This window comes from Heloderma suspectum, chromosome 5 (genome assembly GCF_057233095.1).
Source record: "Heloderma suspectum isolate Gila_16-S chromosome 5, 16-S_ref, whole genome shotgun sequence".
NCBI classification, from domain to species: Eukaryota; Metazoa; Chordata; class Lepidosauria; order Squamata; family Helodermatidae; genus Heloderma; species Heloderma suspectum.
The window spans coordinates 10,124,159-10,151,408 of NC_139462.1; the positions used below are offsets into that span (position 1 = coordinate 10,124,159).

At 48.7% G+C, this 27,250-nt stretch overlaps 1 protein-coding gene across 1 annotated transcript in view; it reads left to right on the top strand.

The window, feature by feature from the left end:
• Positions 1 to 25,196, top strand: part of LOC146343588 (uncharacterized) — a 47,983-nt gene extending 22,787 nt beyond the window's left edge. The window contains exons 2-3 of the mRNA XM_084859746.1: positions 8,134 to 8,248; positions 24,698 to 25,196. Coding sequence (XP_084715872.1) covers positions 8,134 to 8,248; positions 24,698 to 25,196 — 614 coding nt within the window. The remainder of the gene's footprint in view (positions 1 to 8,133; positions 8,249 to 24,697) is intronic.
• Positions 25,197 to 27,250: the final 2,054 nt, after the last annotated feature.

Consider the following 27,250-nt stretch of genomic DNA (forward strand, 5'->3'; position numbering starts at 1 on the left):
GAATTCTGTGGTCTCAGTACTTTTTCAGACAATATACAACCTAGATAGTAAGTCAGGAGCTATAGTGTAAACACATTTGGCGGTTCCCAGACCCCCCTGTAGCATGCCATCCAAAGTTGGAAACACCTTTTATTTTGACCTGTTCAACAAACAGATGTATGATTTTGCAATTTATTGTTATTTTAATATGTTGATTAGATTGCAAGTTGCCTTGAGCACTGTTGTTTATAGGAAAGGTGGGATAAAAATGCTTTTATTAAATGAAATAAATTGTGTGAAATATACTCCCCTTCCCCTGACTATGATCTTTTGGGGTTTGTTCACAAAGGCAACATTGTGGTGATTTGATTGTGTGGGTTGAATCAGTACTTGTCAAACACCAGCAAGAGAGCTTTCATCACCTCAAGCACAACACTTCCCAACTGAATCAGTCCACACTTTTAAGCTCTGACCCATTCCTGTCAGATGCCATACAGTGGCAAGCAGCTCTAGGAGCATGTAGGACAACCATTAGGGTAGATGGGTTTGGTGGCAGTTTGTTCTATGATGGGAAGTCATCAGAGAGAAGTCTGAGAAGGGTAGAAGTCCTGGAGAAGTCTGCAGAAGTCTGACTTCCCAGAGAAGTCTAAAGGGTAGGATTTAGTCTCCTTTGGATGCGAGTCCACTGGAAATTTGTGGTATCTTTTCAATCCATTTTATTTACAAAAACACAAGCTGAGCCTAATGAAAGCAAGCAGACTTCTAACTAGGGATGTATGCATTTAGTAAAATCTGTTCTGTCCATGTTTCACAGGTTGTCAGGTGCCTTTTGTTCTGTCATCCGCTCATCAGCGGAATCAGATTTTTTCCAATTTCCTGCATTTCTGCAAATTTGCATTTGTGCAAATTCACACCTCTGCAAACTCACACTTGCAAAAATGCACAAATCCCCCCCCAATACGCAAATCCCCCCATGCTCATTTTCATGCTTCAGGCTATGGGGGAAATGCGCAAGAGCCTCGTGTGGCGCAGAGTGGTAGGTGGCAGTATTGCAACCGAAACTCTCCCCATGACCTGAGTTCGATCCCAGCGGAAGCTGGGTCTTGGGTAGCCAGCTCAGGTCGATTCAGCCTTCCATCCTTCCAAGGCCGGTAAAATTGGAGTACCCAGCTTGCTGGGGGAAAGGTAATCATGACTGGGGAAGGAAATGGCAAACCACCCCGCTATAGTCTGCCATGAAAACGCCAGCATAAGCAGCGTCCCTCTAGGGGCCAGTAATGACCCGGTGCTTGCACAGGAGGAACCTTTCCTTTTTTATTTTGCATATTTTTCTTAGGGATGGCAGAGAATTCTGCCATGGATTCCAGTGAGGCCGGATTCTTTAGAATCCAGCCCCCCGGAATCTGTGGCGGAACGCCCCCCGCCCCCCTGCAGAATCCCCCTGGGACGGTACTCACCTGGGGTGGATGCGTGGATTCAGCGGTGGCGGTTCTGGCGGCTCCGGCAGCGGTGGCTCTGGCTCTGGCGGTGGCAGCGGCTCTGGCGGCTGGTCTCCTGGCCAGCTGCGGCCGGGCTGCTGCCGCCGCCATTGCTGTCCTTGCAGGCAGCCGTGATAGGCTATGTAAGAATGTATGTAGCTTATCACGGCTGGGTAAAAAAACAACAACAAAAACCCAGTGTACGCAAATATTTACGTAAGATAAATCGGCAAAAAATAGGGAACACAAATGGCGGCCACTGTAGCCGCTGCCATTTGTGTACGCTGTTTTTTTTTTTTTTTACCCAGCCGTGATAGGCTACGTAAATTCTTATGTAGCCTATCACGGCTGGCTGCAAGGATGGCAATGGCGACGGCAGCAGCCTGGCTGTGGCTGGCCAGGAGACCAGCCGCTGGAGCTGCCGCTGCTGGAGCCACTGCTGCCGGAGCCGCCGCTGCAGGAGCTGCCGCTGCCGCTGCCACCGAATCCGCCGGCCGTCGGATCGCCTCCCCCGCATCGAGGATTCCGGGGGGAGGGACAGAGCACCTCCCCCCCCACCGCGAAAGATTCCGCGAAAAGGTAAGTGACTGTCGTACATCCCTAATTTTTCTACAACTAAATTTGTGTAAAATTCCAGAAAGTTAAAAAAAAAAAAAAAGTCCTCAAGTTCATGGAATCCAGGCGACTCGGAAAAAGCCAAACTCATTTGGTTCCATTGTGGATTTCTCAAACATCCCTGCTTCTAACATATCCCTCTAAGCAAACCAAACCCAGGCAGTGAACCAAGAATCCTTCATCAAATCTCCCAGAGAGAGCTCCTGAAGCCAAAGGTACTTCACCTTCACTCACAGTTCCAAATTCTGTCTGGTTGTGGCTAAATCTGAAGTGAAGGAAGTGTTACATTTCCCAGCTTTGATGGGTATTACATTCCAAAAACTGGAGAGGGAGAGATTCCCAGCTATCAGGGGAACATGTCCTGTCAATAGATCCTGTTGATGAAACGTCAAGCAGTCATCCTGGACTATTAAGCCATCAACTAGGCTAACAAAGGATGGTCCTCCAGCATCTATAGAAGTATGTACCAGTACTGCTATGCAGGGAATATATCCACACAAGTCCAGTTTCTGGCAATCGCAGGGAAGGTGGGGATGACCCATTTTAAATTTCTACTTAGCATTTTAGTCTTTGCATATTTAGGCCAGCCAGATGCTCCATTATAGTCTTATTTGGTGAGGTTAACATCAACACAATAATACACTAAACCAGCAGGATGTCTCCATGAGTGATTTACTCTGAGCTGGTTTCATTTGGAGGTCGTTCGGGATAGATGATGTCATGGCCATCCAGCAGCTACCTTGGAGCTTATCAGGGAAAACCTGGAATTCCTGAGACTGCTTAAAGTCCAATTCTTTTCCTCAAGTCAGGTTCTCCCCAGTATAGTTGCTGTGTGACCCAACCCCTGCATTGACCTCGGGTACGCTAGCCCCGCCCAGGGGGGTGCCCTTCACAGTAACCCTGGTCAAGGGTGTTTCCTATGTGTTTCCCATCCCTGCACAAACCAATTAGTGTTTACTCAGAAGTAACTGCCATTGTGCTCAATGAGGCTTGACTTCTGAATGACCACATCAGAACTTACAGAGATCCCCCTCAATTGAAATGGCACAGTTTAAAGCCCAAATTCCCTAAGTGCTGTAAAATGCTATCTTGAGGCTCTGATTCTCCATTGTTTGGTTTGTTGCCTTAGGAAGTAAGTACTTCACACCTTCGTTATAAAGATCCTGGGCAGCATCAGGTGAGAAAGGGGGCTGGTCTCCCATCCCTGTGTTCTCTCCCCACCCCCCTTTCCCAGCACAAGCATATGTGTGTCTACTTGGAAGTAACTGCCATTGTGCTCAATGAGGCTTGTCCCCTGAATGCCCACATCAGAATTTACAGAGATCCCCCTCAATTGAAATGGCACAGTTTAAAGCCCAGTTCCCTAAGTGCTGTAAAGTGCACTCTTGAGGCTCTGATTCACTGTTGTTTGGTTTATTGCCTTAGGAAGTAACTACTTCGACCCTTCGTTAATAGAAATCCTGCGCAGCATCGGGTTACAATAGGGGCTGGTTTCCCTGTCTTTGTGTTTACTGCTCTCTTTCCCAGAACGAACCCATTAGTGTCTCCTCAGAAGTAACTCCCATTGTGCTGAATGAGGTTTGCCTCTGAATGCCCACATCAGAATTTACAGAGGTCCTCCTGAATTGAATACAGAGTTTAAAGCACTGATTCCCTGAAGCTTGTAAAGAGCTTTACTGAACCTGTGATTCTCCATGGCTTGGTTTATTGCCTTAGGAAGTAACTACTTCGACCCTTCGTTAATAGAAATCCTGCGCAGCATCAGGTTACAATAGGGGCTGGTTTCCCTGTCTTTGTGTTTACTGCTCTCTTTCCCAGAACGAACCCATTAGTGTCTCCTCAGAAGTAACTCCCATTGTGCTGAATGAGGTTTGCCTTTGAATGCCCACATCAGAATTTACAGAGGTCCTCCTGAATTGAATACAGAGTTTAAAGCACTGATTCCCTGAAGCTTGTAAAGAGCTTTACTGAACCTGTGATTCTCCATGGCTTGGTTTATTGCCTTAGGAAGTAACTATTTCATACCTTCATTATAGAGATCCTGCTGTTAGAAAGGGGGCTGGTTTCCCATCCCTGTGTTCTCACCCCACCCCCTTTCCCAGCACAAGCATATGTGTGTCTACTTGTAAGTAACTCCCATTGTGCTCAATGAGGCTTGCCCCTGAAATGCAGGTGCATCTGGAGTTTCAGGGGAAAGGAGAAAGGGGGTTGGGAAGGGGGGGGGAGACTCTCTTATTGGGTGAGCAGCCCCTGCCAGTCAGATGACGTTCACTCTAACCTCCACCCCCACCCAGAAGTATGTTCTGTGAAGCAATTTTTACTGGTGCGGCGCACTCGCTCATGGAGCCCTGTATGGACCAAAGCGCAGCAAAGCTGATTCCTTTTAAAAAATCCAGTACTCCTCCATTTGCTTCTCCCTCCATTGTCATGGTCCAGGCATGGTCCAGCTGTCAGGCATCACTCTGCAAATACCAGAGACAGTTTCACCTCTGCTTCTCTTCCATTGCATTTTTTCAAAGTCTCTGTTCCAGAGGACCTCCAGTTCTGGGCTGGGTTCCTGCAGGGGTTGAATTCAGGTTGTGGGGCCTCCCACAACCAAAGGAAGCACAATCTTTGATTCCCTTCCCCTTCCCCTCTGAGTACACTGACTCAGCCAAGGAAAAAAGGTGAATATCTTCCAGTCCTCTCCACATCCAAATCTCTCGTTTTCCTCCTCTCCTTCCTCATATACTTCTTCTCCTTTATCACCCATTCATTGCCTCTGGAGTGCCTACAGCATCTCTAGTAGGCATGTCAGAGAATTCCACCACGGATCTCAGTGAGGCCGAATGCCAGTGCATTCGGCCCCCGAAATCCATGGTGGAACGAAGCCCCCCGCCCCACCACCCCACAAAAGGTGCGCGAAACGGAGCACTTACCTGGTGCCGTTCACGCTGCTTTGCGAATGGCGGCTGCATTCGTGGCCGCCATTCGCTTCCCCATTTTTGCCGTGATAGGCTACGTAAATACTTACGTAGCCTATCACGGCTAATGCAGGGATGCCATTTGTGTCCCTGCAGAGGCCGTGATAGGCTACGTAAATATTTACGTAGCCTATCACGGCAAAAAAAGGGAATGCAAATGGCGGCCACTGTAGCCACCGCCATTTGTGCCCGCAGGCTCCGCATGCCTGCGAATGCACCTGGCCAGCGGCTCCGCGGAGTTGCCACAGAGCGGAGCCGGCCAGGTTAGGATTTTGGGGGGAGGTGCAGAGCGCGTCCCCCCCACCGCGAATCACCCCCTTCGAAAAGGTAAGTGACTTTCGCACATCCCTAATCTCTAGTAGGCATGCCGCACTGCCAAGACTTCAGTCTCACTTGCTCTTGGGCCAGGGTAGACAGGACAGCTTCCATCTAGAAGAGATGCATGGGGCTTAATAAACTGAGTCATCCTTTCATTTGGGTGAGACTGTAGGGATGGACGAATCTGACAGCTGCAGTTCCTCCGACACTCAGATTCTTTTAATCTCAAGTTCTTTCCATCCAAGATATGAAGAAAAATGCAAATTTGGGTAAATGCTTATCAAAAGTGAACTGAAACATAATTCTCACCCATCTGCACTGGCCAAATTCAATAGGTACAGTTATTCCCAGCATGGAGAGGAACATGATATACCTGCCTGCCATGCAGTTGTTCAAGATGAGATCCTGCCCAAACAAAGAGAAAGGGGGGGGGGCAACCCTACTTAAGTTCTGATATGGCTGAACACAGCACACAGTCAAACTGGAATTGGCTAGCACAAGATGTAGTGATGGCCAACAATTTAGATGGCTTTAAAAGGCAGTTAGACAAATTCATAGAGCATATCAATGGCACCTAGTCCTGATGGCTCTGTGCTACCTCCAGTAACAGAGGCAGTATGCTGAGGAACATGGGTGGGAGGGTGCTGTTGCGCTCATGTTTTGCTTGTGGGCTTCCCACTGGGGCAGCTGGTCGGCCACTGTGTGAACAGAATGCTGGACTAGATGGACCCTTGGTCTGATCCAGCAGGGCTCTTCTTATGTTCTTATGAATACTCTGGGATTCAAGCCCAGACCTTTAAAGCTAAGGACTAAACCGCTGGGCCTGGATGGACAAATCTGTCAGTTTCGGTTTCTCCCACATTTGATTTTTTTAAACATCACGTTCTTTTTGTCCCCAAATATGGGGACCTTTGCAAATTTGGAGACATTCTTATCAAAAATCAAATTGAAACAAAATTCTGTCCAGAGAGCAGGGTAGAGCAGGCTTCCTTATTTCGGGTGATTATCTGCATGTGCCCAAATTTCTCTTTTACTCCTGGATTCTGTTTCTCTCCTGCCTCCACGTGGTTATAGCTGGGAAGGCCACTGACACCTATCACAGCTGCAGAGGTGGTGGTCGGGATGATATGCATCCATTTGTGTAGAATAAACGAATGGAGGAGGGTGCGGGAACATGCCCGCTGGCCCTGCTCCTGATCTCCATGCAGGTGTTTTGAGCTTGTGAACAGAGCCCATGCACAGAGGAGGGGTACGCGGAGATTGGGGAAGCAGCTAACAGGCATGATCCCATTTGCTCTCTCCATTCTACGCAAAGAATGTGTGAACAGGGCTGTAAAGGGGCAACGATGAAAAGCATTTCCTGTAAAGTTGGAGAAAGCTAGTGAGAATAGCAAGGGGAAGCAACTTGGAAGCTGTGGGATAAAATGGCAGGGATAATCATGACGGCCTGCAGGTGTATTTTCCTAGAGCTGTGCAAAAATGACCTTCTGAAACTCTTCTCCTAATCTGCTGGCAACCAGATTGGTGTGTGTGTAGGGATGTAAAGATGGTGTAAAATCTGTTCCGTCTGTGTTCTGTGGATTGTCAGGTGCCTTTCGTTCTGCAGTCCATCCATCAATGGAATTGGATTTTTTTTCAGTTCTCAAATTTGCACAAATGCACATTTGTGCAAATTTGCATGTGGAAAAATGTGCAAATTCCTTCATGCATTTTTGGCCTTTTTTGGCACACTTTTTGATGATGAGATTTGTGCAGAATCAGGAGAGTTAGAAAAATGGTCTGCTCAATAGGGGAAATACCAGTCCACTGCAGAATCCATCTGCTGGATTTATCAAAAGCCACACTAATTTGGTTCCATTGTGGACTTCTCAAACATCCCTAGGTCTGTGTAGGGATGTTGGAGGAATCTGGTTGCGGGGTGGCGCTTGATGAGCTTTCTTCAGCTTAGCCCCCTGGACTTCGAGTCATCTTCTGCTAGTTGGCCCGACTCAGCCCAACTCAGTCTACAGCTGGCCTGACTTGGTCTGCAGTGAGTTGGCCCAGCTAGTGGATTTTCCATATATCTTTTAATTTGCACAAATGGAGATTTGTGCAAATTGTGGTCAAAATTTGCACAAATTACACAAATCTCTGTTTGAACAAATTAAAAAAATGTGGAAAAAGTTCTCGGATTTCGGAAAAAAACTGTGGCTCAGCCTGCCTATGTGAGCCGAGTCAGCTGGGCAGTGGGAGTCCATTGAGCCCTCAAAGGGCCAGATTTCAAAACGACAGACATCCCTAGGTGTGTCTGTAGACATCCCATTTTGCTAAATATTCCCTGGGGGTGGAGGAGAAATTCTCCAACGGGGTCCCAGCTTCCAATCAGTAGTGGCAATGACACAGGATCCCCCCTTTTCACTAAGGTTTTTGTTTTGTTTTGTTTTGTTTGCTGCTGCTGTTTCAGGGGATGGCAGCCCTACCAGCAACTGTGTTGGGCCACCATTTTGCATCCCCAACAAAGCCCGAAAATGAATGTCCCAGACCAAACATTATTCTGGGGCATTGTGGAAAGTGCCAGATGCACAAAAAGCGGCCCACATTTTGCATGGATGGATGGAGAAAATTCTCAGAAATGTTCTGGTGGTGGTGGGGAACTCTTCTGAGAAATTTTGGCTCACCTCTATAATATATTTCTAATTCAGACCCAGTTCACACATTCATGTATATGACCCCTGATTTCTCTGAGAGATTTCTTAAGACTTAATGAATGTGTGAACTGACTCCATTGAAAAACCTTACAGCTGAGGTGATGTCTGAAGGTTATCAGTTGACAAGGAGTATGCCAGAGGCACAGTGCATTCAAAGAACAAACAAGTTCAAGATTCATCAGCATTGTGGCAGATCCATGTTGAACAGGTGAGCTTATTTCCTATGTCCTAGAGTCCTCAATTTTGTCTGGATACTTATTTAGATAGATGCATAATATGCTTTATAATAATGCATATATTTGAAATAGAAGTATTGAATCCTCTCCCCCCCCTTTTAGTCTCCATGTTCTTTTCTTTTTATTAATGGCGTTGTGAATGGTTATTATGAATGGATATGCTTTTTTCCCCATGTTCTTTCTTTTTTTCTTGTTGCTGTTCTGTTTGTTAGTTTTTTTGTTTTTGTTACAATTGCAACTATTTTTTATTAAAAATATTTTTTTTAAGGTGAACTGATTTCAACTGAGCACTACCATATTCAGTTGCCCGTGGTTCTTCATACTTTGAAAGCCTTGGAAGGCTTACTTGAAAGGTAAACTATCTGCTGGCTTTGGAAGAAAGGAAAATCTACCCAAGTTGCTTTTTCATCAAGCATGGTACAGGGAGCTAGTGAAAGTGTACTGTGTATGCAAAGGTAGTCCTACCAACAATACCAATTCCCCAAGCCTGTGCTGGTTGTCAGCTGCTGATTAATTTTGGAGAGGGGGTGGATTTGAATCTGCAGTTAAAACTTGATTGCTGTTATTAATTAAGGGCTGACAGCTTTCAAAGAAACACAACATGTGGCGGATGTCAAATCAGCTGGAAAGGGTTCCTATATATATACATATATATTTGCCTGGACTTGCAAACAGGACAGGGAATCGCAAAACCCTGCCTTTTGAACCACTGGCTTTCCCTCCCTCCTGCAAAGCTGCACAGACAATCCCACTGCCTGGATGATTCATCACATGAGCGCAGCTTGTGGGGGAAGGATGTCTTAGGAGCCAGCACGCCTCTCAAACAATGGCAGCTTGGAGGGGAGGGGGGAGTCTGTGTATATTTATTATTTAGAAAGGTGTTTGCTTGATTCCACCTGGATCCTTACAGAAACCCAAATTAGCTAATGAATGTCATTGGGAGGTGACCTCTCCCAGTGAGCTTTTAGCCCTCCTGCACAGTCTTTTCATCATTTTAATTAAGTGTGGAATACCAAGGCTGACATTGTAGAGGTGTAGTTCCTCTGTTTAATTCGATAACAAGATTAACTTGGGACATTTTAGGATTCAAACAGGAGCAGAAATGGAAATAAAAACCTTCCTTCCTTCCTTCCTTCCTTCCTTCCTTCCTTCCTTCCTTCCTTCCTTTCTTTCTCCTTCCTTCCTTCCTTCCTTCCTTCCTTCCTTCCTTCCTTCCTTCCTTACATCTTACAAAGGTTGAGAGAGCCTATATGTGGTGACTTTCATGTTTTAGGGGGATTGTTCCCCCATGCACCCTCCTGGAGTGCTTGCCACTGATGAGCTGCATGACCTGTGCATGCACGATTGCCACGCATGCACAGTGTATCAAAAGAAGCTGCCAGGCTGCTGGAGGAAGAGTGAATGGAGCAAGTGGAGGCAGAGCAATGGCATTGAGGGGAATGGCACCGCACTACAAGTTCAATACAGAAAGAAAAATAGTAGTTCTGTGAGTAGCACAGGCATGGGGGCGATGGAGCTGGCCATCCCCCTCTGCACATAACACCCACCTCGCCCCACCCCTGATCCAACCTTGCAGAATGGCCATGAGCAGGGATTACGGTTCATTCATACCTGGCCTTGAAGCCTCTCTTCTTGAATTCCTAAGAAACCATTGTCCCACTCAAGACAGGGAGTGTCTTTTGGGAGCAGGCTTTCTGAATCTGTCGGTGTCTCTACATGAGCAATTTATTGCATGCTCATGATTGGTCGCTCAGGGAATTTTGCGGGTCCTTTACATGACATCGACAACCTCCAGGACGCCTTGTGCACATTTTCCCCTTTATCGTGCTTCCGAAAAGATCGGAGATAAACTAGTAATAAAAGTTAATGGCACTATATCTGCAGTGTGTAAGGTCGGCTTATGTAATGCCATGTAAATGAGCTCTTTAATGAGCTTCCGTCGTGCATTAAAAACGTGGTTGTTCAGGCAGGCATTTGGGGTGGGTTAGGGTATTTTTTTTTTTTTAAAAAAAATTTTATGGTAAAATTTTATTGTTTTAAATTGTTTTATGGTGTGCTGTACGTCGCCCAGAGTGGCTGGGTGACCAGTCAGATGGGCGATTAATAAATTTAATAAATAAATAAATAAATAAATAAATAAATCCTTGAGCACATTTCTCAGTCTGAGGGAGAAGAGGGTAAAATGCCTCCCTGCAATGAAGGGAGACAGATCTGATCCCCCACGCCACCAAGCATGGAATCAACATTCTCTGCTGAGCCAGAGCACCCCGTTAAGTTCAGCGGGGCTTACTCCCAAGTAAGTGTGCTGAAGGTTGCAGACTTACAGCATGATCTTATGTCTACTCAGAAGTACGTCCCATTGATTTCAATGGGGCTTACTCCCAAGTAAGTGTGCTTAGGGGTGTGAGGAAATAGCATAGGACAAGTTAAGTGACGAAAGCAAGGCTCCCCCCCTGCCCGCGCCCCGCTCCTTTGCACACATGCCAGGGAGGAAGGGAGGCACTTCCTCTGTGCAAACCACATGTCTGCTGTGTAAAGATGCCCACCCAAATCTCACAAAGAAAGTGAAAGCAGAAAGCCCCAGAAAGGATGCGGGGTTTTCGCGTAATGTAGAGACACCCTGAATCCCTTACTGGATGGGGAATTGTGCATGTGCATTGGCCCATGATTGCCCAGCCTGATCCAAGAGCTGGGATGGTGTGTCCGTAGCCCCATCAGTTAATCGTTGATAGTACTGAATGATCAGCTGTTTGGGAGGGGGAGTGAGGGGGTGTGTGGGCTTAATTCCCCATTTCTTCCCCAAGTGGCTAATTGGCATGACTGCTGTCTATTGAGCAGCTACATGTACACCTGTTGCAAGCATGCACTCAGGTGGATCAGGCCCTGTAAGGCTAGCTTAACTGGCAGTTTCCTATGTCAGCAGAATATTTTTTTCTGTTTTTTTTAATACACCACTTTGGGCATTCATGTCTGGAAAGGTGGTTTAGGAATGTTTACATATATAAAATTACAGTTCAGATCCAGGGCAGAGCCTGGCTACATTTCAAGAAATCCATTTTATGATAAGAAATGAAATGGGAGACAAGAAAGGCATGGGTTTTTTTGCTTGAGCAAAAAAGAAAACAGTGCATTTCTAATGTGTTATGCTGTGGCATGACTTGTTAGACTAGTGTTACATTGAGGCTAAGAGCATGGCATCAAAGCTTAGTTAAGTTGCACAAGATTACGTTTCCATGTTATCAGTCAGCATCACCAGGCCAGGTGTCCAGATCATAAGCCATGCTGGCTCTTTCCAGCTTAAAGCTTCTCACTCAAAATATGTATTCTCCATTTCAATCCAATCCCAGCATACGCCAACACCAGTGTGTGTCTTTTTAATGTCCAATTCCATTGGATATAATTGGTTACAGCCAGTCCTTGCATATTTACTATCAAGGCTGGTGTTAATTAAATTTAGATAGTTGTTCACAGTAATGGGTTTTTGAAAAGCAAACACTTTATTTAAATAAATGAACTTCATAGAATCAGATCATGATATATGTGGTTTGTCTTCCATTTCCAGTTCAAGTGCTCTTTGACACAAAGCGCCAGTTTGAGTATATAGTCCTGGCCTGAGAGAAGGATGGTAGCTCAGTAGCAGAGCACGGCCATGGCAAGCAAAAAACCCCAGGTTCAATTCCTGGCAACTCCAGGTAGGGCTGGGGAAGACCAGAGAGCTGCTGCCAGTTGGCGTCCCATATCATGGTGCGTACAGGCACCAATGCATCCCTGGGCTCCTGCCACGGTGTTCTACCCCTCCAACTTAAAAACATTTTCTCACCATCAGCTGGGATCGTTGTGAAATAGGTTTTTGTTGGCATTGAAAACTGTGGGCTCAAATGAGTTGTTTAGTGTATTGGGGTCCAGACCCCCACCTCTGCCTTGTATACTCCATCTTTTGGGCAGGTTACTTGGCTTTTGCCACCCACCCTTCATGACAGCCATTTTGTGGTAGGGATGGCGGAGAATTTCTCCCCAAAACTTCGGGGGGCCGAGCGCCAATGTGTTCGGCCCCCCGAACAAGTTTCGGGGAGAAATTCTCCGCACCCCCCCGCCCCCCGCACCCCCCCCGGGACGGGACTTACCTTTGCCGAATGTCCCTCCTGGCGGCGGGTCCGGCCGGCGGTTCGGCGGGTGTTCGTCCTGGGCGGGGGCGGCAGCCGATCTTTCGACCGGCTGCCGCCGCCGCCATTGCAATGAAAGAAAAAAAAACAAAACGCCCCCGTGATAGGCTACGTGACGATTAACGTAGCCTATCACGGCTAGATTTGCAAGTCAGCCGTGATAGGCTACGTCAATCGTCACGTAGCCTATCACGAGTGACTTAAAAAAAAAAAAAGCGCGTACGCTAATGGCGGCCCCCATAGGGAGCCGCCATTCCCGTTCCTTATTTGGTTGCTGTAGTCTACGTAAAGATTTACGTAGACTACGCCGAAAATAAGGGCAACGCTATTTGCGTTGCCCTTATTTTCGCCGTAGTCTACGTAAATCTTTACGTAGACTACAGCAACCAAATAAGGCACGCGAATGGCGGCTCCCTATGGGGGCCGCCATTAGCGTACGCGCTTTTTTTTTTTTAAAGTCCCCCGTGATAGGCTACGTGACGATTGACGTAGCCTATCACGGCTGACTTTGCAGATCTAGCCGTGATAGGCTACTTAAATCGTCACGTAGCCTAGCACGGGGGCGTTTTTTTTTTTTTTAAACTTTCGAGTTCGCGGCCGGGCAAGGTGGGAAGCCACCCCCCCGGCCTGAATTTCGGCTGGGCGAGGCGGGAAGCCTCCCCCCCCTGGCCTGAACTTCGTGGGGGGAGCAGCGAAGCGCCTCCCCCCCACCGCGAACAAGCTTCGAGGACAGGTAAGTCACTTTCGTCCACCCCTATTTTGTGGTGGTACCCAGGATAGTTTCTCAAAATGCCAAATGTGCCCACAGCCCAAAAAGTTTGCCTACCCCTGAAGTGGACAATACTGAGCTACACGGACCAATGGTCTAACATAGAATCAGACAGATTTATATGATCAAATATACCTGGCAACTACTTGCTATGCTCTTGTTCAGCCTTATTGCATTTCCTTTTCACTTCTTCACTATGGCTTTAGTGCCTTCTAAGGACCCTGTGCTTGTTTCTCTTGGCGCTTCAAAGAACAGCTAATTACTTTGAATAAGTTCAAATCTCCAGGGCTGGATGAACTGCATCCTAAAGTCATAAAAGAACTGGCAGAAGAACTCTCAGAACCACTGTCTATTCTCTTTGAGCATTCATGGAGGACAGGGGAAGTGCCAGATGACTGGAGGAGGGCTAATGTTGTCCCTGTCTTCAAAAAGGGTAAAAAGGAGGAACCTGGGAACTACAGACCTGTCAGTCTGACAAATACCTTGGAAGATAGAAAAAAATTCAAAGTGATCTTGATAAACTGGAGTGCTGGGCAGAAAACAACAGAATGCAATTTAATAGGGATAAATGCCAAGTTCTGCACCTAGGAAAAAGATACCAAATGCACAGTTACAAGATGGGGAAAACCTGGCTCAACAACACTACAAGCGAGAAGGATCTTGGAATTGTTGTTGATCACAAGCTGAATATGAGAAACAATGTGACGTGGCTGCAAAAAAGGCCAATGCTATTTTGGGGTGCATTCATAGAAGTATTGCTTCCAAATCCCAGAAAGTACTAATTCCTCTCTACCCAGTACTGGTTAGGCCACATCTGGAGTACTGTGTCCAGTTCTGGGCACCACACTTTAAGAAGGATGCAGACAAACTGGAGAGGGTTCAGAGGAGGTCAACAAAGATGATCAGGAGACTGGAAAGAAAGCCTTATGAAGAGAGACTGAAAGAACTGGGCATGTTTAGCCTTGAGAAGAGGAGACTGAGGGGAGATAGGATAGCGCTCTTCAAGTACTTGAAAGGTTGTCACAGGGAGGAAGGCCAGGAGCTCTTCTTGATCATCCCAGGGTACAGGACACGGAATAATGGGCTCAAGTTACAGGAAGCCAGATTCTGGCTGAACTTCAGGAAAACCTCCTGACTGTTAGACCAATACGACAATGGAACCAATTCCCTAGGGAGGTGGTGGGTTCTCCCGCACTGGAGGCATTCAAGATGAAGCTGGACAGCCACTTGTCAGGGATGCTTTGACTTGGATACCTGCATTGAGCAGGGGGTTGGACTCGATGGTCTTGTAGACCCCATCCAACCCTACTATTCTGTGATTCTGTGAACCTGTGTTCTCTGCATCATAAAGTAGGGATGGCGGAGAATTCCACCACGGATCCCAGTGAGGCCGAATGCCAGCACATTTGGCCCCCCGGAATCTGTGGCGGAGTGAAGCCCCCCCTCCCGTGAAACGTGCGTGAAATGGAACCTACCTGGTGCTGTTCGCTGGTGGGTGCTCCTCGAATGGCAGCCGCGTCGGCGGCCGCCATTCGCCTCCCCAGGAAAGCTGTGATAGGCTACATAAGTATTTACATAGCCTATCACGGCTAACGCAGGGACACCATTTGCGTCCCTGCGGAGGCTGTGATAGGCTATGTAAATACTTCTGTAGCCTATCACAGCAAAAGGCAGCCACACAAATGGCGGCTGCCATAGCCGCTGCCATTTGTGTAGCTGCCTTTTGCCGTGATAGGCTACGTAAATACGTACGTAGCCTATCACGGCAAAAGCGGGGATGCAAATGGCGTCCCCTACACTTTACAATACAATAAGTATTTACATAGCCTAGCACGGCCTAGCGTAGTGATGCAAATGGCGTCCCCTACGCAGGATGCCATTTGCGTCCGTAACAGCCCAGCAGCGGCTGCAGGCCTCGCTGCGGGTTGGCCCGGTCGGTGGCTCCACGGACTGGCCACAGATTGGAGCCAGCCAGGCAGGATTCTGGGGGGAGGAAAGGATCGCCTCCCCCCAACTGCAGACCCCAGTGGAGCCAGATAAGCGGGGTTTCGTACACCCCTATCATAAAGTCCTTTTTGCTCTGTATACGCCAGCTGCAGCTCTGTCTGAACAGTGGCAGCAGAAGGGCAGAAGTTAGGGGTGGATTTGCCCTTTGAAGCACCCTTAAATCCAAAGTTAATGTTAGGGTGGTTACCACCATGCCTGGGTTGAGTAATTCTTGACAAAGTAAATGGAGGCTCCTTGGGGTTGTGGTGGACATCTCTAGGAAAATGTCAACCGAGTGTGCCCGCCAAGTTTGGCGAGTGTGCCAGTCCCTGCTGCTCCACCAAGCTGCCATTCTGTGCAAAAGGCGGCACAGAAAAGTCTGATCGGTAAAGGCTGATTTCATTTTACATAAATGGCGTCTGTAAAGAAGCCCATTTATGCAACGTTACAGGTGTAAATAGTCTAAATAGATCATTTCCTATTGTTGCATAAACGGGCATATTTATGGCCACCATTTATGTAAAATCAGCCTTTACAGAAAAGGCCAAGCCACCATTTTACACAAAATGGTGGCTCGGCAGAGGAGCAGGATGCCATGCTCTGCTTGCTGGATGCCTATGAACCACTTGGTGGCTTGCCACGCACAGTAAGCAGGGTTGGGCAGCCAGTGAGGGTCTGGCGAGTGTCACGTGAGGTGGACTGATGTGAGTTTGCCCATCCCTATTCAGGAGCCATTCCAACAGTCACAAACAGATCTGAGGCAAGCCGGGCTCTGCTCGCCTTGCTCCACCCCTCACATCTGCTTGCCTTTCTCTCACCATGTTTCTTATCTTGAAAGCCTCTCCTTCTGTGCCTGCGATCTACATAGGGGTGAACGAAAGTCACTTACCTTTTCTCGCAGCTTTTTCGCGGTGGGGGGGAGCGCTTCGCTGCTCCTCCCGCGAAGTTCAGGCCGGGGGGGGGGAGGCTTCCCGCCTTGCCCGGCCGAAATTCAGGCCGGGGGGGGGAGGCTTCCCGCCTCGCCCGGCCGAAATTCAGGCCGGGGAGGAGGCTTCCCGCCTCGCGCGGCCGCGAACACGAAAGTAAAAAACAAAAACAAAAACGTCCCCTGATAGGCTACGTGATGATTCACGTAGCCTATCACGGCTAGATCTGGAAAGTCAGCCGTGATAGGCTACGTGAATCGTCACATAGCCTATCACGGGTGACTTTAAAAAAAAAAAAAAAAGCGCGTACGCGAATGGCGGCCCCCATAGGGAGCCGCCATTCGCGTTCCTTATTTAGTTGCTGTAGTCTACGTCAATGTTTACGTAGACTACGGCGAAAATAAGGGCAACGCTATTTGCGTTGCCCTTATTTTCGCCGTAGTCTACGTAAACATTGACATAGACTACAGCGACCAAATAAGGAAGGGGAATGGCGGCTCCCTATGGGGGCCGCCATTATCCGTACACACTTTTTTTTTTTAAAGTCACCCGTGATAGGCTACGTGACGATTCACGTAGCCTATCACGGTTGACTTTGCAAATCTTGCCGTGATAGGCTACGTGAATCGTCACGTAGCCTATCAGGGGACTTTTTTTTTTTTCTTTCATTGCAATGGCGGGGGCGGCAGCTGGTCGAAAGACCGGCTGCCGCTCCCGCCCCGCTCGAACACCGGACGAACCGCCAGCCGGACCTGCCGCTGGGAGGGACATTCAGGGAAGGTAAGTCCCGTCCCGGGGGGGGGGGGGCGGGGGGCGGGGGGGCGGAGGATTTCTCCCCGAAACTTGTTCGGGGGGCCGAACACGTTGGCGCTCGGCCCCCCGAAGTTTCGGGGAGAAATTCTCCGCCATCCCTAGATCTACAAAACAATAACAATAACACACACGAAGGGCCAAAATACATGTATAACATTTGGTTCCCAGGTGAGGTCTTACTTTCTAATGGGAAAGATCTACCAGTGTCCTAAGACATTTTCCTGCCTGGGGCGGAGCAGCAAATGACACCCTGTCCCACCCCAGTCAAGTTGCATAGTACGCAAGGCCAGAGCCAAGCTATTTTAGCTCCTGAGGCGGAAAAAGCCACAAGCATCTTCCCTGGCAGTAAAAATATAACAACAATAAATTAGTTAACTAACCATTTGCTGCCTTTTCTGGACACCTCAAATCAGCTGCCTGAGGTGGCCAATTCACTTTGCCTAATGGTAGGGCCGGCCTTGAATCACCGATGCCCTTTGTGTCTTACCTTTGTGTTGCTAGGCAACACTTATTACCTCCTTCTGGGAGAGCTGTGAGAACATAAAAAAAGTTAGTGGAGGCGAGGCTGTTAACCATTATTTATTCTCATGTAATATATAGGTTGGTGTGGTGCAACAGCAAAGCAACAAGGAGGCTCTGGATCCACCATGGATGCTGTCAGCCGTAAGGTAAAATGTATGAGAAAGATAGACTGACAACAGAGTAATTTCAAAACATATTTAGAGCTAAACATTTCGGCTTCCTTTCTGCCACTCTTGGTGTCTATTTAAAATCACAGCTACTGATGAGGGTGGAAGCTGAAATGTCTAGCTCTAAATAAATTTTGAAATTACTTTGTTGTCAGTCTATCAGTCTCTCAGGTGTGTGTGTGTATGCCACTGGCTGTCCTTCCTGAATGGTTAGTGCCCCACTTTTGTCACACCCCTTGAATTACAGCTGAAAGTCCTGACTTTGCTCCCATCTGGGTGTGTTTCCTTTCAACTTCAATGTGGTGGTGTACAGAGGCCAACTGCCAAAACAGTTATCCTTGTTGCAATATTTCTAGCCCTGACTGTATGTATGTGTGTGTGTGTGTGTGTGTGTGTATATATATATATATATATATATATATGTATACACACACACACACACACACAGATACACACACACATATATGTGTGTGTGTGTATATATATATATATGTGTGTGTGTGTGTGTTTCCCGCCTCCCAGCTGAGCAGAGCAGAGCAGAGCAGAGCAGAGCAGAGCAGAGCAGAGCAAGCTGCTCCAGCTGGTCCAGGGACTACAGAAGCAAGCAAGCCCCCAGAGAGCGAGCGACCAGAGCGAGCAGACAGGGGGAGAAAACAGGAGTTGGCCAGGGGAGTTCGGCAGGGGAGGTCAAGGGGGAGGCCCCTAACATTTTTTTAAAATTATTTGTCTTGTAACACACACTTCCACACCAGTGGGACTCTGCTTTTAACCTCTACTGAGTAGAGGAGCAGGCACAGGCTAGTCTAGAACAATCACAAAGCTAGACACAAAAAGGGAAAGAGGCTATGGAAGGACAGGACTCTCCAGTGGTGGTGACCTGCAAGATGTGTGCCATGGTTGTTTCCTTTCCTGAGAACAACATGGTCTACACCTGAAACAAGTGTAAGTTGATCACGCTGCTGGAAGAAAAAGTAAGAGGACTGGAGCAGTGACTGTTGACCCTCCGGGGAATAAGAGAATACGAAGAGTTCTTGGACAGAATGGTGGAACTAGGGATGTACAAAATACTCACCTCGCTCTGCGCCAGGGCATCCGTGGTGGGGGGGAGGCGCTCCATCCCTCCCCCCGGAATCCTCACTGGCTGGCTCCGCTCCGTGGAGGCTCTGTGGAGTTGCTGGCCGGGGGTGGCTGCAGTTGGAGTTCTGGTTGCAGCCGGGCTGCTGCGGCCGCAAATGGCGGCCATCGTAGTGGCCGCCATTTGTGTCCTTGCAAGCAGCCATGATAGGCTACATAAATATTTATGTAGTCTATCACGGCATACAGAAGGGACACAAATGGCGGCCGCTACACCATTTGAGCCCCTGCTCTTTGCTGTGATAGGCTACGTAAGTATTTAAGTAGCCTATCATGGTAAAGGCAGCCATGCAAATGGCGTCCGCTACGCCATTTGTGTGGCTGCCTTTACTGTGATAGGTTACGTAAATACTTACGTAGCCTATCATGGCTGCAAGAACGCAAATGGCATCCACAACAGCCCGGCCGTGGCTGGCTGGGAGACCAGCTGGAGCCGCCACCGCATCTGCCCCAGGTAAGTTCCATCCCGGGGGGATTCCGCTGGGTGGTGGGGGGCGGGAGGCCGTTCCGCCACGGATTCTTGGGGGGCTGGATTCTAAAGAATCCGGCCTCACTGGAATCCGTGGCGGAATTTTCTGACATCCCTAGCTGGAACTACAGCAGCAAAGTGAAGACCAGAAGCTTGAAGAGCAACAGCAAGCTGAGGCAGAAGTGGGAAATGCTGAGGTGAGGAAAACTGCAGTAGAGGATACTCCTTGGAAAAGGGTGACAGTTAGGAGAAGAAGAACTAGACACCACTCTGCACCAGTGGAAGCAGTAGAGCTATGGAACCGATTCCAGGTACTTGAGGATGAGACTGGAGGACAGCCTGCAGAGGAAGAATTTGTCAGGGTGGAAACTGAGCCCAGAGAGCCCCAGAGCAGTTCTGATTCTGAGGAGGAACAGCAGTTCGTGGGAGTGGAGCCAGCTCATCCCTCTCAGGCTCAGCACCTGGCAGAGATTCCTCCTGCCAGCATTCCAGAGATACTTAGTGACCTGGGTAGTGAGGGAGTGCGGGAGGGGGGCTTCTTAGATGCTCGACGCAGAAGCAAAGAGCGATGAGCGATGGAGGGTGCGGAAAGGAGGTGTAGCGCCCATTTGGCGCGCGAGCAACGGCCGCCTCCCATGGATCCAAGGGAAAGAGGGAGGATCTCTCCCTAGCCCATAGGTTCTGGGTCTTCAAGTGACTCCCTTTCAAACGGGGATCAACTGCTTGCCTGAAGCTTAGGCCACGCTCTAGCCGCTGGTGATTAGCATCTGAAAAAGTCATTAAGCTGTAACGGGATTAAAGCTTTGAAAAGAATTCCCTTTCGTCTGTGTCTTAAGTTGGCTATTGGGATATACTGGGGGAGGCCGCCAAGGCATTCCTGACAGAATTACAGAGGAACCTGCACGAGAGTGAGCAAGAGGCTGAAGGTCAGTCAAGCAGAGGAGATGAAACCCAGGCCTACAACAACAAGAAGAGTAGTAGTAGTGGGAGACTCCTTGCTGCATGGGATCGAGACCCAAGTATGTTGCGGAGACCTGTGGACTCGCCAGGTATGTTGTCTCCCAGGAGGACGGATTAGAGACATGACTGAAAGATTGCCTGCACTCATAAAGCCCACTGACAAGTATCTCTTTCTTCTCATCCATGTGGGAACAAATGATACTGCCAAGCAGAGCTACAGAGAAATCACATGAGACTTTGAAGCTTTGGGGAGGAAACTCGAGAACTTTGGAGCCCAGATAGTTTTCTCATCCATCCTTCCAGTAGTTAGAAGAGGGATAGAAAGGGAAAGGAAAATACTCCGGGTGAATGACTGGCTATGAAGGTGGTGCCGACGAGAGAGATTTGGATTCTGGGACCACGAGCTATACTTCCTGGAAGATGGGCTGTTGGCTAGGGATGGGCTGCACCTCACAAAGGATGGGAAGAATGTGTTTGGCCACAGCATGAAGAATTTCATCAGGAGGGCTTTAAACTGAATCCTACGGGGGAGGGAGATGTAAAATCTCCCTCCCCGTAGGAAGGAGCCTGGGGAAGGAGGACCAGCCAGCAGCTGCACCAGGTGGATCCTGAGCCTGGGTCTGAGCCTGCTTCTGCCCCCGCCCACAGGTACTTAAGGCGGGGCTGCCAGAAGCTGCTCGGGAAGGAGCCTGGGGAAGGAGGACCGGCCAGCAGCTGCACCAGGTGGATCCTGAGCCTGAGCCTGCTTCTGCCCCCGCCCACAGGTACTTAAGGCAGGGCTGCCAGAGGCAGCGCCTTGGCGTCGCGCCAAGTGCGACGCTAAGTGCGCACTTAGCGTCGTCGCACTTGGAGTCGCGTAGGACCTGAAGATCTACCCACCTGCCTCTCCAGAGACACCAGCAGCCACAATACCAGCAGCAAATAGCGGCAGCAGAGGGCAGCAGCTTTAAAGGGGAAAGGGGCAAACGTGGACTATCTGCTCCTTCTTAGCTGCTGTTCTCTTTTATCTCTTTTACTTTCTTTTAAACCGTTGTGCATTTTATATCCTAACATTTTAATATGTGCCTGGGAGGACTATTGGGCAACTCAGGGGGTCGGGGAGGTGCTACCATAACTGTGGTCACGGGCAGGGGGAGGTATGGCATTGGGGGATTAACAGGCCAGCTGAGGAGAAGAGGGGCTGGACACCTTACAGCTGTCCCCTCTTCTGGTTCTTCCCCCAACCTGATGGTTCCTGGCAGCCTTTCCAGCCTGCCCTCGGGTCTGGTGGTGCTGCTGCTGAATGCCAGGTCGGCCCAAAATAAAATCTCCCTCATCCATGATTTGATTGTGGATGAGGGGGCTGACCTGGCATGTATTACTGAGACCTGGGTGGGGGAACTGGGAGGGGTTACTCTCTCCCAGCTGTGCCCTCCTGGGTACTCGGTGCAGCACCAACACCGACTTGAGGGTTCGGGAGGGGGGGTTGCCGTGGTCTATAGGAATTCAATCTCCCTCTCCAGGTTTCCTGCTCATTCGAGTGCAGATCTTGAGTGTTTATACCTTGTGTTGGGTACCCGGGACAGATTAGGGATTCTGTTGGTGTACCGCCCACCCCGCTGCCCATCAGACTCCCTGCCTGAACTGATGGAGGTGGTCTTGGACTTGGTGTTGAGGACCACCAGGATGATGGTCCTGGGGGATCTCAACTTCCATGCCGAGGCCGCTGTATCTGGGGCGGCTCAGGACTTCATGGCCGCCATGACAACCATGGGGCTGTCCCAACATGTCATCAGCCCAACACATATAAAAGGACACACGCTTGATCTGGTTTTCTCGACTGGGCAGGAGGATGGTGATCTGAAAGTGGAGGAATTAACATCTGTCCCTTTGTCATAGTCAGATCACTTCCTGCTGAGGTTTAGACTCCTGGCGGCCTTTCCCCTCTGCAAGGGTGGGGGACCTATTAAAATGGTCTGCCCCTGGAGATTAATGGATTCCGATGGATTCCAGAGGGCTCTGGGGGATTTTCCTGCTGGCGTGGCTGGTGCTCCTGTCGAAGCCCAGGTCGCTCTGTGGAATGCAGAGATGAGTCGGGCGGTTGACACGATCGCGCCCAAGCGACCTCTCCCTCTGAGCAGAGGCCGGCCAGCTCCTTGGTATACACCTGAGCTGAGGGCAATGAAGCAAGAGGGGAGACGGCTAGAATGCAGGTGGAGGAAAACTCGTCCTGAGTAGGGATGGCGGAGAATTTCTCCCTGAAACTTCGGGGGGCCGAGCGCCAATGTGTTCGGCCCCCCGAACAAGTTTCGGGGAGAAATTCTCTGCCCCCCGCCCCCCCCGGGACGGGACTTACCTTTGCCGAATGTCCCTCCCGGCGGCGGGTCCGGCCGGCGGTTCGTCGGGTCTTCGTCAGGGGCGGGGGCGGCAGCCGACCTTTCGACTGGCCGCCGCCGCCGCCATTGCAATAAAAGAAAAAAAAAACGCCCCCGTGATAGGCTACGTGACGATTAACGTAGCCTATCGTGGCTAGATTTGCAAAGTCAGCCGTGATAGGCTACGTAAATCGTCACGTAGCCTATCACGGGTGACTTAAAAAAAAAAAAAAAAGCGCGTACGGATAATGGCAGCCCCCATAGGGAGCCGCCATTCCCGTTCCTAATTTGGTCGCTGTAGTCTACGTAAATGTTTACGTAGACTACGGTGAAAATAAGGGCAACGCTATTTGCGTTGCCCTTATTTTCGCTGTAGTCTGCGTAAAGATTTACGTAGACTACAGCGACCAAATGAGGAACGCGAATGGCGGCTCCCTATGGGGGCCGCCATTTGCGTACGTGCTTTTTTTTTTTTAAAGTCACCCGTGATAGGCTACGTTGCGATTTACGTAGCTTATCACGGCTGACTTTGCAGATCTAGCCATGATAGGCTACGTTAATCGTCACGTAGCCTATCACGGGGCCTTTTTTTTTTTTTTTAACTGTTTAGTTCGCGGCCGGGCGAGGCGCCTCCTCCCCGGCCTGAATTTCGGCCAGGCGAGGCTGGAAGCCTCCCCCCCTGGCCTGAACTTCGCGGGGGGAGCAACGAAGCGCCTCCCCCCCACCGCGGGAAATCTTCGAGGACAGGTAAGTGACTTTTGTCCACCCCTAGTGCTGAGTCTGACCAAACACAGGTAAGAGACCACTATCGAGCCTACTCTGTGGCGGTGAGGGTGGCAAAGAGACTGTTCTTTTCCACCAGCATTGCATCTTCTCAGTGTCGTCCAGCGGAGCTTTTCCTAGTGGTTCGCGGCCTGTTACATTCTGGACCAGGGAGAGAGATGGTGGAACCCTCAGTAGCACGCTGTGACAAGTTTGCACGGCACTTTGAGGATAAAGTCGCTCAGATTCATCATGAATTGGACACCACCATTAATGCAGTTCCGTTGGTAGAGGCGTTCAGAGCACCGTCTGGTCCAGTTTTATTGGATGAGTTTCAGTTACTGAGGCCTGAGGATGCGGACAAGGTGCTTGGCCAAGTCCGATCGACCACTTGTGTGCTTGACCCTTGCCCTTCATGGCTTATTAAATCAAACAAGGAGGGGTTGTCCGGCTGGGTCCAGGAGGTTGTAAATTCCTCCTTGAGAGAGGGAGTGGTGCCTGCTGCTTTAAAAGAGGCAGTAATTAGACGACTCCTGAAAAAGCCTAACCTGGACACAGAGGATGTTAACAATTATAGGCCAGTGGCCAACATCCCCTTCCTGGGCAAGGTGCTTGAGCGGGTGGTTGTAGGACAGCTCCAGGCACTGTTGAATGAAACGGATTATCTAGATCCATTTCAATCGGGCTTCAGGCCTGGTTTTGGAATGGAAACTGCCTTGGTCGCCCTGTGGGATGACCTCTGCCGGGAGAGGGACAGGGGGAGTGTGACCCTGTTGATTCTCCTGGACCTCTCAGCGGCTTTCGATACCATTGACCATGGTATCCTTCTGGATAGGTTGTCTGGGTTAGGAGTTGGAGGTACTGCACTACAGTGGTTCCGCTCCTACTTGGATGGCCGATTCCAGAAGGTGGTGCTGGGGGATTATTGCTCTGTGCCATGGCAATTATGCCATGGAGTTCCACAGGGCTCTATTTTATCCCCCATGCTGTTTAACATCTACATGAAACCGCTGGGGGAGGTTATCCGGAGGTGTGGGCTGAGGTGCCATCAATATGCGGATGACACCCAGCTCTACCTCTCTTTCTCATCAAAACCAGGTGAGGCAGTGGCTGTTCTGAATCAGTGCCTGGGCACGGTAATGGACTGGATGAGGGCCAATAAACTGAAACTCAATCCAGACAAGACGGAGGTACTGTTAGTGGGTGGTTTGTCTGCCCGGCTAGGTAATATTCAACCTGTTCTGGAGGGGGTTGCACTCCCCCTAAAGGATCAGGTTCGTAGTTTGGGGGTGCTCTTGGATCCAGAACTGTCACTTGAGGCACAGGTGAACTCAGTGGCACGGAGCACTTTTTATCAGCTTCGGCTGGTATACCAACTACGTCCTTATCTGGACAGAGATAGCCTAGCTACAGTTATCGATGCTCTGATAACTTCTCGTCTGGATCACTGCAATGCGTTATACGTGGGGCTGCCTTTGAAAACGGTCCGGAAACTTCAGCTGGTCCAAAATAGGGCAGCAAGATTGTTAACAGGGACTGGCCTGCGAGCTCATAATATGCCAGTACTTTTCCAGCTGCACTGGCTGCCAGTCCATTTCCGGGCCCGATTCAAAGTGCTGGTGTTAACATTCAAAGCCCTTAACGTCTTGGGGCCAGGTTACCTGAAGGATCGCCTCCTCCCATATGTTCCTGCCCAGACCTTAAGATCATCATCAGCGGCCCTTCTCCATGAGCCCCTGCCAAAGGAAGTGAGGTGGGTGGCTACTAGGAGGAGGGCTTTTCCTGTTGTGGCACCCCGGCTCTGGAATGAGCTCCCTAGTGAGGTTCGCCTGGCGCCTACATTGTATTCCTTTTGGCGCCAGGTGAAGACCTTTTTATTTTCCCAGGCATTTTAGCTTTCTAAATTTTTATCTTTGCTGTTTTAAATCTGTATTTTAAACTCCTGCACTGCTGCTAGGTTTTATTGTGGTTGTATTGTTATATTGTGGTTTTAATGTTCTGTATATTTTAAATTGTTTTATTGTGTGTTGTTTGGTTTTAATTTTTGTGAACCGCCCAGAGAGCTTCGGCTATTGGGCGGTATAGAAATGAAATAAATAAATAAATAAATAATAAATAATAAAATAAAATTGGGGGTAACAATGGACAAAGGCTCACGCACCGCAACAGAGAGAACAGCTCTAATAGTGCCCAATAATAGTCTTCACAAACATGTAGGAAGAAAGCCAAACTATGAAGCACATGGTGTCTATACTAATGCCCAAAGTATGGGAAACAAACAGAACAAACTTGCACTCTTAATACAAGAGGAAAATTATAACTTGATAGGTATAACTGAGACTTGGTGGGATGACTCTCATGACTGGAATACAGCAATTGAAGGATATAACTTGTTCAAAAAGAACAGGAGGAACAGAAAGGGAGGTGGGGTTGAAAAATACAGATCTCTGCATAGAAATACAGGAGGATGAGCTTGGTAGCCCCATCGAGAGCATCTGGATCAAAATAAATGGAGCAAAGAATAAAAGGAACCTGGTGGTCGGAGTCTACTACCGGCCACCCAATCAAGGAGAAGATGGGGATGAAACTTTGGAAAAGCAAATAGCCAATGTTTCAGGAAGCATGATGTAGTAGTAATGGGGGACTTCAATTTCCCCGATATTTGTTGGGAGACAAATTCTGCAAAAAGAGAGCTCTGGCTATTGGGCGGTATAGAAATGAAATAAAATTAAATAAATAAATAAATAAAACAAAACATGCCCCCCCCCAGGAAATTCCTGACTTGTGTGACGGATAACTTCCTCCTACAGAAAGTAGAGGAATGAACTAGAGGATCGGCTATCCTTGACTTGCTCTTAACCAAAAGAAATGACTTAGTGGATAAAGTAGCAGTTACAGGAACTCTGGGGGAAAGCGACCATGTTATACTTGAGTTCTTGGTTCTAAGGGAAGCAAAAGCTGAGTGTAGTCAAATGCGTACCCTGGATTTTAGGAAAGCTGATTTTAATAAACTCAGAACAATGATAAGTAAGGTCCCATAGCAAGCGACTCTAAAGAGAAAAGGAGACCAAGATGGGTGGGAGCTTTTAAAAAAGGAAATTCTCAAGGCACAATTACAAACAATTTCAACAAGAAGAAAAGGTGGAAGACAACAGAAGAAGCCAATGCGGCTTCACAAAAAGCTTAGAGATGACCTGAAAACAAAAAAGGACACATATAGGAAGTGGAAAGAAGGACAAGCAACAAAGGAAGAGTACAGGCAGGTAGCACAGAATTGCAGGGATGGTGTCAGGAAGGCTAAAGCTGAGAACGAGCTGAGGTTAGCAAGGGATGCTAAAAGCAACAAAAAGGCTTTCTTCAGCTACGTGCATAGTAAAAGGCAGAGGAAAGAAATGGTTGTTCAGCTATTAAATAAGGATGGCAAAATGGGAACAGATGACAAAGAAAAGGCAGAGGTGCTCAATTCCTACTTTGGCTCAGTCTTCTCCCAAAAGAGGGTCTATGACCCCCCTGGCAAAGGTGAAGTACAGGCTGAAGGGGCAGGAGTGCAGCTTGAGATCGATAGGCATATCGTCAAAGAACACCTCATTACTTTGAATGAGTTCAAATCTCCAGGGCCAGATGAACTGCATCCTGGAGTAATAAAGAAACTGGCAGAAGAACTCTCAGAACCACTGCCTATTCTCTTTGAGAAATCATGGAGGACGGGTGAAGTGCCAGATGACTAGAGGAGGGCTAATGTTGTCCCTGATTTCAAAAAGGGTAAAAAGGAGGAACCTGGGAACTACAGACAAGTCAGTCTGACATCAATCCCTGGGAAAAGTCTGGAGCAGATGATAAAGCAATCCATCTGTAAGCACCTTGAAAACAATGCAGTGATTACTCGAGGCCAACATGGATTTGTCAAGAACAAATCCTGCCAGATGAATCTGATCTCATTTTTTGATCC